Source organism: Rutidosis leptorrhynchoides, chromosome 4, assembly GCF_046630445.1.
Source record: "Rutidosis leptorrhynchoides isolate AG116_Rl617_1_P2 chromosome 4, CSIRO_AGI_Rlap_v1, whole genome shotgun sequence".
NCBI lineage: Eukaryota > Viridiplantae > Streptophyta > Magnoliopsida > Asterales > Asteraceae > Rutidosis > Rutidosis leptorrhynchoides.
In genome coordinates, this window is record NC_092336.1 from 16,006,881 (window position 1) to 16,018,088 (window position 11,208).

Sequence of the window (11,208 nt, forward strand, 5' to 3'; positions counted from 1 at the left end):
AAGTCATGAGTGGTATGGTCATTAATCATGAGTGGTATGGTCATAGTTCTTATGCCATCATTATGTCTAGCAATTATTGTTGCTTTTGTATGTGTGATGTGTGTAAGAACACTTCTTAAATAAGTGACTTACATACACTTGCTATTGACATACGTACACACATATGAATGAAATGGATTCAAGTGTCATTTCATTTTAACTAATGCAAATAACTTTCAAGTAACTCTTTTAGTAAGTAAAAGTGTTAGTGTTCTTCATCTTGTTATTTCACTTATTATTGGTTGATAAGGACTAGCATCCATTTGGTATTGGAACTTTGCTCAAGTGTGGATTACCGATAGAGGAAGGCTACGTTGGCTTCTTGGTATTCTTAGTATCCATAACTTCTCAAGTTCAAAGTCTTCAAAGGTTGTAGTCTTTAAACTCACTATTTATTATTTAGTTTTCTTAACAACATGCAATTGGATCCTTGGTGGAGAGTTTTGAAAGGTTTAAATAATTGTTGTACATGCTTCCGCTGCTAAATAGTTTTATGAAATTTCATACAAAACCCCTTCAGTTGGCCTGCTGGTTGGACTGGAAAATACCCTATACTGCAACAAATTCAAGTTCCTGTGTTAAATGAGCAGTCCAAAGATGTGACATTATGAGTCACAAATAATGGAGAAAAGGTCAACTATTCAACCAAGCAGGTATGGAAAGATTTGAGGAATAATATGCCTTTAGTTGAATTGCATCAGGTGGTATGGTTTCCTCAAATGTACCCTAGACATGCTTTTATTCTTTGGTTATCTCTAAAAGATAGATTGGCCACTCAAGACAAGCTGCAAAGATGGTATCCAAATCAGTGTTACACTTGTGCTCTATGTGGGAAGCAAAATGATTCTACTAGTCACTTATTTTTTAAATGTGAATTTGCTAAAAAAGTGTGGTATGAGCTGAAGGCTATGATAATGTTCAGAGGAATAGGTGATGATTTACAGACTATTGTTGGAAATTTGGCTATCTTCCCTTACACCAAAAATATATGAAATATCATTAATAAAATTGGTTGTGGCAGCCATGGTCTATTATATATGGCAAGAAAGAAATTGGCGAGTGTTTAAAGATAGGAAGAGATCGACTGATGTATTAAGCAAAGAGGTCAAAGAATTCATTCGGGTCAAACTGTTGACTTTTAAAGTCAAACAATCTGCTGCCATTATGCAGGTGGAGAGACTTTGAAAGCTAGGTGTAACATGAAATTGAGCATTATGTAGTTGGGTGTTTGCATCTTAATCCTAGAGTGTCATGAAAGATGGGACAACTTCGATTATTTTGATGTATTTGTTATTGTTTAGTATTGCCGTAGAAGGGATAGGTTTCGTTTGTTTTGTTTTGTAGAGTTGAGGTATGTCATGCTCTCTTTTTTTTTCTTTTTTTTTTTTTTTTAAGCGAGTAAACCCTCCTATAACGAGCACATTGACTCCCCATAGAAGGTAAAACCTCGGGTAATCAAGTCCCCCCGAGCGCGAGACCTGGTACCGGGTGAATTGCGCATTATGCGCACCCTCTAGTCACACTCCCTTTTTGAACAATTTGGCATAGCCAGGAATTTAACCAGGGTGGTGTGCTTCATTAAGCAACTCGGTGACCACTCAGGCAAGCCTGAATGGTTTGCTTTATTCTTGTATGCTTCGCTTGTTTTTTAATATATGCTTCTTTTTGCCAAAATAAAAAAATAAAATAAAATAATCATATCCCTTGTATAACTATTTTTTCCTCAAAGGTATCTTGACATTTAAAAAAGTTATAAATACATAAAATGAGGAATAATTTGGTTTTGTAGTCACAACAGAATAATGATCACTTGTTAAAAACTACAGTTGAAGTTCTTATATATACGGAGTATATATACTTAGATAATGAAACGATAATGATAATAACGTCAACATTACATCATGATAACATCATCAATAGAATACTTTTTTTTAGAACAGCGAATTTGGGATCACCCGAGGGGGACTTAACCACCCATTGCGATCATCTCCCGTTTCGACTATGCCGATGCAGTGATATTAACCCGCCCCTATCGCTGCCCGGGAGGAAACATTGAACAGATCCAAGGGCACGGCCAAGTAAAACCCCCTCCCCTTTACCCCCAACACAATGTGGGAAATGTGTCATGGGTGGATCCTTACATGGCAGGGATATAATTGCATTAATTGTTGCCCTGGAGTGGAGTCGAACTCTTGACCTCAAGTGTGTTAGAGGCAGGCCACTACCACTCATGTACAACTGCAATCCATCATCAATAGAATACTGATCGTAAGTTTTATGTTTTAGATAAGGGATCATCAATAGAATACTGATCGTAAGTTTTATGTTTTAGATAAGGGATTAATAATAATACCAATAGCCACTAGTCGCTAACGGTTCACTCTTCAGAGGTTACCTAACTACCTATCTACAATAATAACATATTGTTACTAGAAATGAATATTGTGCTTACACATATACTGTATAAGTTTATTCGGGACATCATTAAAAGTATGCCACATTATTTTAATGTTTTTCTTGTAAATTAATTAATTAATTATTATTATTATTATTAATCCTTATATACTAAATATGGTAGCATTTTGTGTAGTTTTAATTATTAATTAATTATTAATTAATCATCCTTATATACTAAATGCAGTGACATTTTGTGTACTTTTAATTATATTCGGCATCCCTTCACGCTGAAGGTATGCTCTAAGAGCTCGGTAGAGCCTCTACTGGTCTTTGAGTAGTGTTTTTGAGTTTGTGTTCACATTACAAACGGTCCCTCAACTTCGGCTATTTTTAGATAACGACCCTTCAAGTTTACACTTTTTCAGGGATTAAAAGTGTAATATATAATTTTATTAAAATAAAAAAACTAATCCCACCCGAATTTATAACGGGCCCTATCTTCTCGCTCGGTGCGAGTTAAATTTTTCCGAAGCCACCGTTCAATTCGGAAAAATCTCACGAACTCAACGGGACTAACTATACGCGAAACGGACAATTTTTAAAAAAAGCTAAACACAACGACAACCCGTACTTCCCGCTCGCCACGAGTTAAATTTTTTCGACAGCAGCGTCAGACTCGAAATAATTTTATGAACAAAAGGAAACTAACCACGTTCGAAACGGATACTTTTTTAAAAACGCTAAACACAACGACAGCCCGTATCTTTCTGCTCGCCGCGAGTTAAATGTTTCCGACAGCACCGTTACACTCGAAAAAACTTATTGAACAAAACAAAACTAACTACGTTCGAAACGGATACTTTTTAAAAACGCTTAACACAACGACATCTAAAACGACGCTTAACACATGGGCCGTGTTCCCCTCTGTAAATACACAACGCTACGTTAAATATGAATACGCGGCCCGAAAGCCCCCGCCGCAACGCGCGGGCTTGTCTGGACTAGTTGTAAATTAAAATTCATTTTGACTATTTTTACAACATTTTTAAAGACAATCACATTCAAGTTGACGCATATTCTACATAAGTTTTTTCTCAAACTCCATTAATATTTATATTTTCACCTTAAATAAAACATCATCCATCGATACTGCATATGTGAAGAAAACTTGATGATGGTCTTTTTTCATTGTTTAGTGCAAGCGGTATTGAAAGTTATCTTTATTGGCGTGTTAGACATAGTTTAGTTTCCTAGCATAGTGTGTTTTCATCATGTTAGTGTTACCGTTTGTTTAGAATACGTTATTTTGTCGTTTGTTTGTTGGTTTGAATTCTCTTTTATCAGTCCTACTTGATTTCAAACTCATTAATGTTTTTTTTTTTTTTTTTTTTTCTGAAAAAAATTCTACATTTGTTAACTTATATTATTTATATGGATATGGATATGTACGTGTGTATTCACTTTTAATAAGTATCAAAAGATCTAAATACTAACAATAGTTTTTAATTGTTGAGTTTTTTTGTGTTCTCTATTTGTAGGTGACGGCTTGTGTTTCTTACTTTCTTTGTCGGATTGTTAGCGTTCGGTGTTTCTGTAAGGTGTTTGGCGAGGTTCGTTCTTACTTATCGATAGGTCGTTTTCTTTGTTTGATCTTGTTTACTGTTTTCGAGCCTTGCGGATGGTTTTCTTGTATCTTTGTTTCTTGTCTCTTTTCGAGACTAAGCATTGGTATATATGTTTTTGTTTTTTTGTTAAAAAAAAAAAAAAACAAAAAAAACCATAGTTTTTAATTTTTATATCGTATTACTCCTTTTGTGAAATTTGACCTAGGACCTAAACCAACACCCCCCACAAAAAATTTAACGAACCGTCGCTTACAATCAGAACAACGGTGCGTTTGTCTCCTCGATTCAACTCTTATTATTCACGTTTTCAGTTCTTCACGCCCAGCCGTCTCCATCTTCCTCATCACCGCGCCATCGTTATTGTTCTTGTTTCAGGTAATTCATCGCTGTCTGCTTTATTATTCTGTAATTAAGGGATTAAGTTGAAGCCTACATGTTAATTTTGAATATACAACTATTTAATTTAATAATACCTGAACCTGCGATACTAATTTCTCCTCTTTAACTCAACTTTATTAAAGTTGATAAAAACCGGTAGGTTTCACAGACTATAATAGTCGATCTCAGTACAATTTATGTTAAATATTTGTTTCTAGGTTTTTACTAATTTTTGAATTTAGAGATTGATAAAAAAAAAGTTTTCACATAGGTAACAGTCTTGTTTATTTACTCTTGAATGACTCCATTAGCTAAACTTCGTTTAATATTTGATTAACATTGTTAATTAAATGTATGTGCCGTTTAATTGTTTGTTAGAAGATTACTTTTGTTTTGAATATTATAATTCATGCACTTTACGTTCTAGCACACACATGTTCGTATATCTTATATGTACAAGTAGTTATTAAGTTATTATACGAATATGCAATTAAAACAACTTTTAAGTCTGAAGTAAAATGAACTATAATTTATCTTACATGTGATCATTAGAACATATCAGCAAATAATGAATATATTAGTTTCTATATGTAATTATGCAATGGTATCTCTCAGATTTATAAGCTAGTAGCTTTATATGTGTTAAAACTGAAAAGATACTGCTGCAAGTGAGGTACCTTAACTTTTTTTTTTTTTTTTTTGGTTCCGTAGGGAAAAAATGCAAGTGATTGGTCTGTCATGGGAACCAAAACTACCTTCTCTAAACTTCAGTACAAAAAATGGGTCCAATGCAAAGTCTCGAGATGTATCAGAAAGTAATCTAGTCTATAAACCCACCTCGGAGCTCATTGATGGGTTGTTCGTTCCACCTAACGACCCAAAGAAGGTGAACAAGTTTCTGAAGAAGCAAGTCAAAGACACAGCAGGGAAGGGTTGGTATGTTCACATTCTAACTGAAGTATTTAGTTGATTTTAAGTGTCTGGTAATGTAGTATCTAACTTTTAAAGTTTCTATTAGATGTATGAAACCTTCAATTGGTGCTATTGTATGTGTCCGACCTGTTATAATTGGTAAACTGGTTACCCGGCACCGTTTTTAATGACGTGGCAACATGTATGCTTGCTACGTCAGCAAAAATCCCTCATGGAAGAAGTCTTTTGATACATACAATAGGGCTTTGAGTAAAGTTTGATACATTCTTGGATATATCTAAGTTATCTGTGATTCAACTAAAGCTGATTTGAGAATGTTTGAACTGTATGTAGGTTTGATATGCCTGCACCTACACTCACACCTGAGTTGAAAAAAGATCTTCAGCTGCTAAAGGTACTGTGACAGCTTTCAGTACTTCATAATATTTTATCTGTATGTAGGTTTGATAAACTTTGTTGTAATGTTTATATATGTATATTGCAGTTGCGAAACGTAATGGATCCAAAGAGGCACTACAAGAAGGGTGACAGTAAGTTACCAAAATATTTCCAGGTAGGTCCATTGATGATATCAGAGTAATTTGTCAGCTTGAGGCAGATAGGTTAATAGATTATAAGTTAATGATATTATAAAATAATCTAAAATTTTAAGGTCGGGACGGTTGTGGAGCACGCAACGGAATATTATACAAGTAGGCTTACAAAGAAAGAAAGAAAGTCAACTCTTGCAGATGAACTGCTCTCTAATGAATCACTCAAGGCTTACAGGTAAGTGTACTTGTATGAAAGAAAATTACTTTAATACTAGCATATCATAAAAAGCCATATAGCAAAATAACATCTCAAGTGTTTTTTTGACAATATACCACTAAGTTATTAAGAGTTGACTATTTCGTTAAAAAGGTATGTATGGATGTTGTTTTGTAAAATGACTTTCTAATAAACTTACTACACAATTGATATTAATAAAAAAACTTAAAAGTGAGGTATTGAAGAAGAAATATAGTCTTGGGACTTTGGTTTATGATGATGTTGCATTCTACAGGAAGCGCAAGGTTCAAGAGATTGAAGCGAAAAACCAACCGGGTGGAGTTGATAAATGGAAGATCAAAGGTAAAAGCTCGTGGAAACGTGCAAAACAAAGGAGACACTGAAGTGAGCCTTAAATCGGGGATTTTGTCAGTCGCTTGCTTTGAAGTTTTGATCACCAGTACTTTTGTAATTTCGAGAAATGTTTGTTGGATTAGATAGATTCAAAAAAAGATGGATTCATATTTCTGGTTTTGTGTTATGATGCTAGTATGCAATACATTAGGTGTAGGTTGGATCTTGCTTATAATTTAATTATTTTAAATATTTACTCATATTTTAAATCTAATATTTTCTTGATACATATATTAGTATCGACATATTACAAATTTCGAAGATTAAGAAAACTATAGGTTTATTAAATACATCAAAACGGGTGCATCGGGAGTTTTAATCTAGCGGTAAAACTTGCCAAAATGATTACACATGGAAACGTTTCATTTCGTTTCTACAAAATACCTGTTTTTCCTATTCAACTCATGTCTTTACAACATCGAAACCACCCATCATCACAGCTCTTGCAGCTTCATTACTGGTTGAATAATTTCTCTTAGGTAGTCTAGTTGTTCATGACTCCCTCTGAGTTCTTCCCACTGCACACAACATCATACGAAACACAATTTAATAAGGGGGGAAACAATAGATTGTTATGGAAATGTCCTTAAACTGTTGAGGGAAAGTGATCGTTCAAAAGGATCACTACTTTTATTTGTAAGATACAGCTGAATATCGTTACATTGTTACTAAATGACAGTAAAAGTGTTTGAATATTGTAACCGGTTGGCTTGAATGGTCATCTAGAATGAAGAACTAAGCATTCAAACAAACAGATACATTGGAAGTAAATAAGGAAAATTTCCCAACATAAGTAAGAAGTGTAATAAGAGCTAATATAAACCATATTATTTGTAAAATTTAGTTGCAAAGCATATGAAATTATAAATATAACTACTGATATGAGATGATTAACCGTCCATGATAGCTTAGTGGTTGGGGTCCTAATATCCTCTATCAGGTTCAAACTTCTAACTTAGGGTAGCTAGGGAAATGGTCAAAAATAGTCATGGAATAACCAGGTTAAGACGCATAGATATATGGGTTGGCATTAATCTTGACCCTTAAAACGAGAAATAGGGGTTAGCACCAATCTTGAACCTTAGATCAAAATGGATGTTCATATTGAATCCAATAATATACCATTTTTTAAATGGCCTTCACATATAATCACGAAGGCTAAGGCGATGAAAGAACTTACTTTTTGGTGAGATACTGATACAAGTTTCCAACCAGCAGCTTCAAGGTAGCGCCTTTTCAACACCGTATGTCCTAAAGGGTTTCCTGCACACACAAAATCCACCGTTTACACAAATTAACACCAATTAACCTCACAAAGTAACAATTTTTCACCAAACAGCACCAACCTAAATTTCTTGAAAAATGAGTCGGTCCATCAATCTCCAATGCAACTCTTATATCAACCAAAGCAGCATCCAACGTGTACCCATCAACAACGTATTCTTTCGTCCAATCAAGACCCGTTCCAACAAGAAGCCGACTTACTTCCTTCTGAAACGCAGACGTAATCTTTTGATTGAATCGTGAAGTTCTTCCCGCACGAATTATTTTCTCCTCAATATCACTTCTAAGAGATAATGACAGATCCGGGTACTCGAGTTTTAAACACTGGTTAACTAACTGAACTTGAGTAGCAAACATTATATTTTCCCTGTACTGCTCAGATATAAGCTGCTCCTCAAAACGACTCAACGTTTCCCATACATGGAAGAAAAAGGTACGATTAATTTGCCCTAGAACCGCACACGACCAACATATGTTTCCGAGTTGATCTCGGTTGAAATCAAGAACAGGAAAGCTTTCAGCTTTTAAAGCCTCGACGCTTTCTGTAACTGTTTCGTTAAGAATCAAACCTTTCTTGTCCAAACTGTTGCACGTATATTGACGGGCATTGTTGTAAACGTCATCAAGAGATGCGAATAACAAGTCTGCAGGCTCGAATAGTGATGCGTGGGCCCACAGCAGCTGAGCAAGTTCTTGTGGCTGAAAAGTATCCACAATAACCGAAGCTCTTTCCGATAGCTCTGCAAACAGCTCTGGAGCAGCATGTTGCATAGACGCAAACGCACCGGCAATGTTTGCAACATTTTGCGAATTAAACTCGTCAACTTTGGTCAACGCTACTTCCGCCACTCTATCCATCTCAGACAAATAAAGAAGCTCGCCTCCGATCTTGGACAGGGCCCACGCGATATTCGAGACACCTTGAGCGGAACATTCCGGAAGCGCCATCATGGCCATACCAACTAGCATACACATTTCTCTACGTCTCGCAAACGCAAGCCTCAAACTTTTCGTCATCGAGACTTTTTCCATATTTTTTGCGATACGATGAATTGCAGTAGCGAGATTTAACGGAGATAAAGGTGAAGGACTCAAACCTTTCCCAACCGCCAATATCATATCGGAAACGATCTCTAATACTTGATCTGATGTTTGTGCTTCCACTATTTCTCTGTTTAAATTAATCTCCTTTCTACGATCAGACGTTTGACTTTGACCCGAGAATTGAGATAACCTTTTTACAAAAGTTTCCCGATTTTTTTCCTTTAGTTCCATAAACATCCCGCCCGCTAACATACTTACATTAGCTTTAAGTTGGTCATCATCTAAAAGGTTTTCAATATCAAGTTCATCTATTTGTTCTCCATCAGAATCCGAATCCAAATCCGAATCTTTCTTGGCCGCCTTTTTGACCGTTTTACCCTTGTTAACAACCTCAATGTTCTTCTTTTTATTCTTCTTCTTTTTCTTACGATTAATAGTGACGAGATCTTCCATCGCACTAGTCAAACCTCGGGTTTGAATAGACCTAAGGGCGGACTTCCTAGCACGTACACACCAATCCGTTGAGTCGGTTTCTTGTAGCAAATCGGATTTTTCCTTTTCTTTTTTCTTATTCGAATAACCACCCGTCAAACGAATATCATCATTCTCTCCTAAAAACTCATCTTTCCAATCAAGATTGGAATCTTTAGGTTCCTCTTCTTTTACTTTTTCTTCATCATCGACGATTTTTATAACACGAAATTCTTTGTTTATACTAACACCAACACAAAAGATTGAGTTTCTAGGGCTAGGGAAAGATAAAGGCGAATGCTTGAATTGTGTGACGGATGATGATGTTGCTGGGTTGAAGCATAAAAGTGGGTGGTTTAAGCATGATATATGTCTAGGGTTTGGACCCAAAATTGTTGGTAAATCTAACACACCCATAATGTATATATCAAAATTACTATCTATCTATCTAATCTTTAATCTAACAATCGAAACAGGATAAAAATTGATTCAACAAGAGTACCTGATAACATTAAGAATGTGCAGATGAAGTAGCTAAAATGTTAAAGAGACAGACCGACCGACCGGGAAGAGATTGAGAATATGCGTCAGTAAGCTGTTGCTACTATCCTCTGCTGTTGCTTTATCGGTTCGTTGATTATCAACATGTTATCATGAAATGGGGATGTCTCCAAATTTTCTTTTTTAGAATATTTTTCTAAAATAATCTTAATTTTAGTTATATTTCTTCTTCTTTTAACCAAGAAATATTTTTTAGATATTTCTTGTATAGCTTACCTTTAAAAAACTATCAAAATTTTAATTAAAATCTCGTTTAATCCTACATCTATAATCTATAATCTATATATATATTCCTCGTTCTAATATTTAAATTAACCTTTTATTACATTTTTTTTCCTAAAAAGAAATATACAATAAAAGAGTAAAGAAATTTCAACTCTAAAAAACTCATGAATGATTTAATGTTATTTTACTTGTTATCTTCCCTGAAATTTTTCATGACCCGTCCTAATCCATCTGGACGAATACATTACATTTGGTTACATCGCGAGGTACTTGACATCTATATGATACATTTTACAAACATTGCATTCGTTTTTAAAAGACAAACTTTCTTTACATTAAAAGTTGACGACATGTATATTATTTCATAATATATCCAACTATAATTGACTTATTAATAATCTTGATGAACTCAACGACTCGAATGCAACGTCTTTTGGAATATGCCATGACTGACTCCAAGTAATATCATTAAAATGAGCTAATGCACAGCGGAAGATTTCTTTAATACCTGAGAATAAACATGCCTTAAAGTGTCAACCAAAAGGTTGATGAGTTCATTAGTTTATCATAATCAATCATTTTCATAATTTTAATAGACCACAAGATCCTCATTTTTCATAAATATCATTACACTCACAAGTGTATAAAATTCATTCGTATGATGAACACCTGGTAACCGACATTAACATAATGCATATAGAATATCCCCCGCATACTCGCAAGTATGCCATAATATTGGCAATCGTAATCACCATTTAAATCGAAGTACTAAAGCATTCCAAATTCCAGAACGGGGTTTGTTAGGCCCATAGATCTATCTTTAGGATTCGCGTCAATTAGGGGCCATTTCCCTAATTCTTAGGTTACCAGACTTGAAGGGGCAATATTCGGTATAGTAATCCAACCATACAATGTAGTTTCAAGTACTTGTGTCTATTTCGTAAAACAGTTATAAAAGCAGTGCATGTATTCTCTGCCCAAAAATATATATTGCAAAAGCATTTAAAAAGGGAGCAAATGAAACTCACCATACTGTATTTTGTAGTAAAAATACATATGACGATATTGAACAATGCAGGGGTTGACC

The 11,208-nt window shown here is 34.8% G+C and overlaps 2 protein-coding genes across 2 annotated transcripts; one reads left to right on the forward strand and one right to left on the reverse strand.

The window, feature by feature from the left end:
* The first annotated feature begins 4,273 nt into the window (after positions 1 to 4,273).
* LOC139904516 (rRNA-processing protein fcf2-like) lies at positions 4,274 to 6,728 on the forward strand. Its single transcript, XM_071886430.1, has 6 exons — positions 4,274 to 4,436; positions 5,151 to 5,375; positions 5,706 to 5,766; positions 5,857 to 5,925; positions 6,025 to 6,140; positions 6,418 to 6,728. Exons 2-6 carry the CDS (start codon positions 5,158 to 5,160, stop codon positions 6,524 to 6,526), a joined length of 573 nt encoding a protein of 190 aa, XP_071742531.1. The 5' UTR covers positions 4,274 to 4,436; positions 5,151 to 5,157; the 3' UTR covers positions 6,527 to 6,728.
* A 71-nt stretch (positions 6,729 to 6,799) lies between these two features.
* LOC139904515 (RAP domain-containing protein, chloroplastic) lies at positions 6,800 to 10,023 on the reverse strand. Its single transcript, XM_071886429.1, has 4 exons — positions 9,838 to 10,023; positions 7,883 to 9,664; positions 7,717 to 7,799; positions 6,800 to 7,054 (listed from the first exon to the last, which is right to left on the reverse strand). Exons 1-4 carry the CDS (start codon positions 9,845 to 9,847, stop codon positions 6,971 to 6,973), a joined length of 1,959 nt encoding a protein of 652 aa, XP_071742530.1. The 5' UTR covers positions 9,848 to 10,023; the 3' UTR covers positions 6,800 to 6,970.
* Between the last annotated feature and the right edge of the window lie 1,185 nt (positions 10,024 to 11,208).

What these genes read in the sequence shown, in the direction of transcription:
- LOC139904516 (XM_071886430.1), top strand. Translation starts at nt 5,158, where the DNA reads ATGCAAGTGATTGGTCTGTCATGGGAACCAAAACTACCTTCTCTAAAC. An exon ending in GACACAGCAGGGAAGGGTTG is followed by an intron (nt 5,376 to 5,705) that starts GTATGTTCACAT and finishes AACTGTATGTAG; the next exon opens with GTTTGATATGCCTGCACCTA. An exon ending in AGTTACCAAAATATTTCCAG is followed by an intron (nt 5,926 to 6,024) that starts GTAGGTCCATTG and finishes TAAAATTTTAAG; the next exon opens with GTCGGGACGGTTGTGGAGCA.
- LOC139904515 (XM_071886429.1), bottom strand. An exon ending in TCATTTTTCAAGAAATTTAG is followed by an intron (nt 7,800 to 7,882) that starts GTTGGTGCTGTT and finishes TTGTGTGTGCAG; the next exon opens with GAAACCCTTTAGGACATACG. An exon ending in TATCAGTATCTCACCAAAAA is followed by an intron (nt 7,055 to 7,716) that starts GTAAGTTCTTTC and finishes TGTTGTGTGCAG; the next exon opens with TGGGAAGAACTCAGAGGGAG.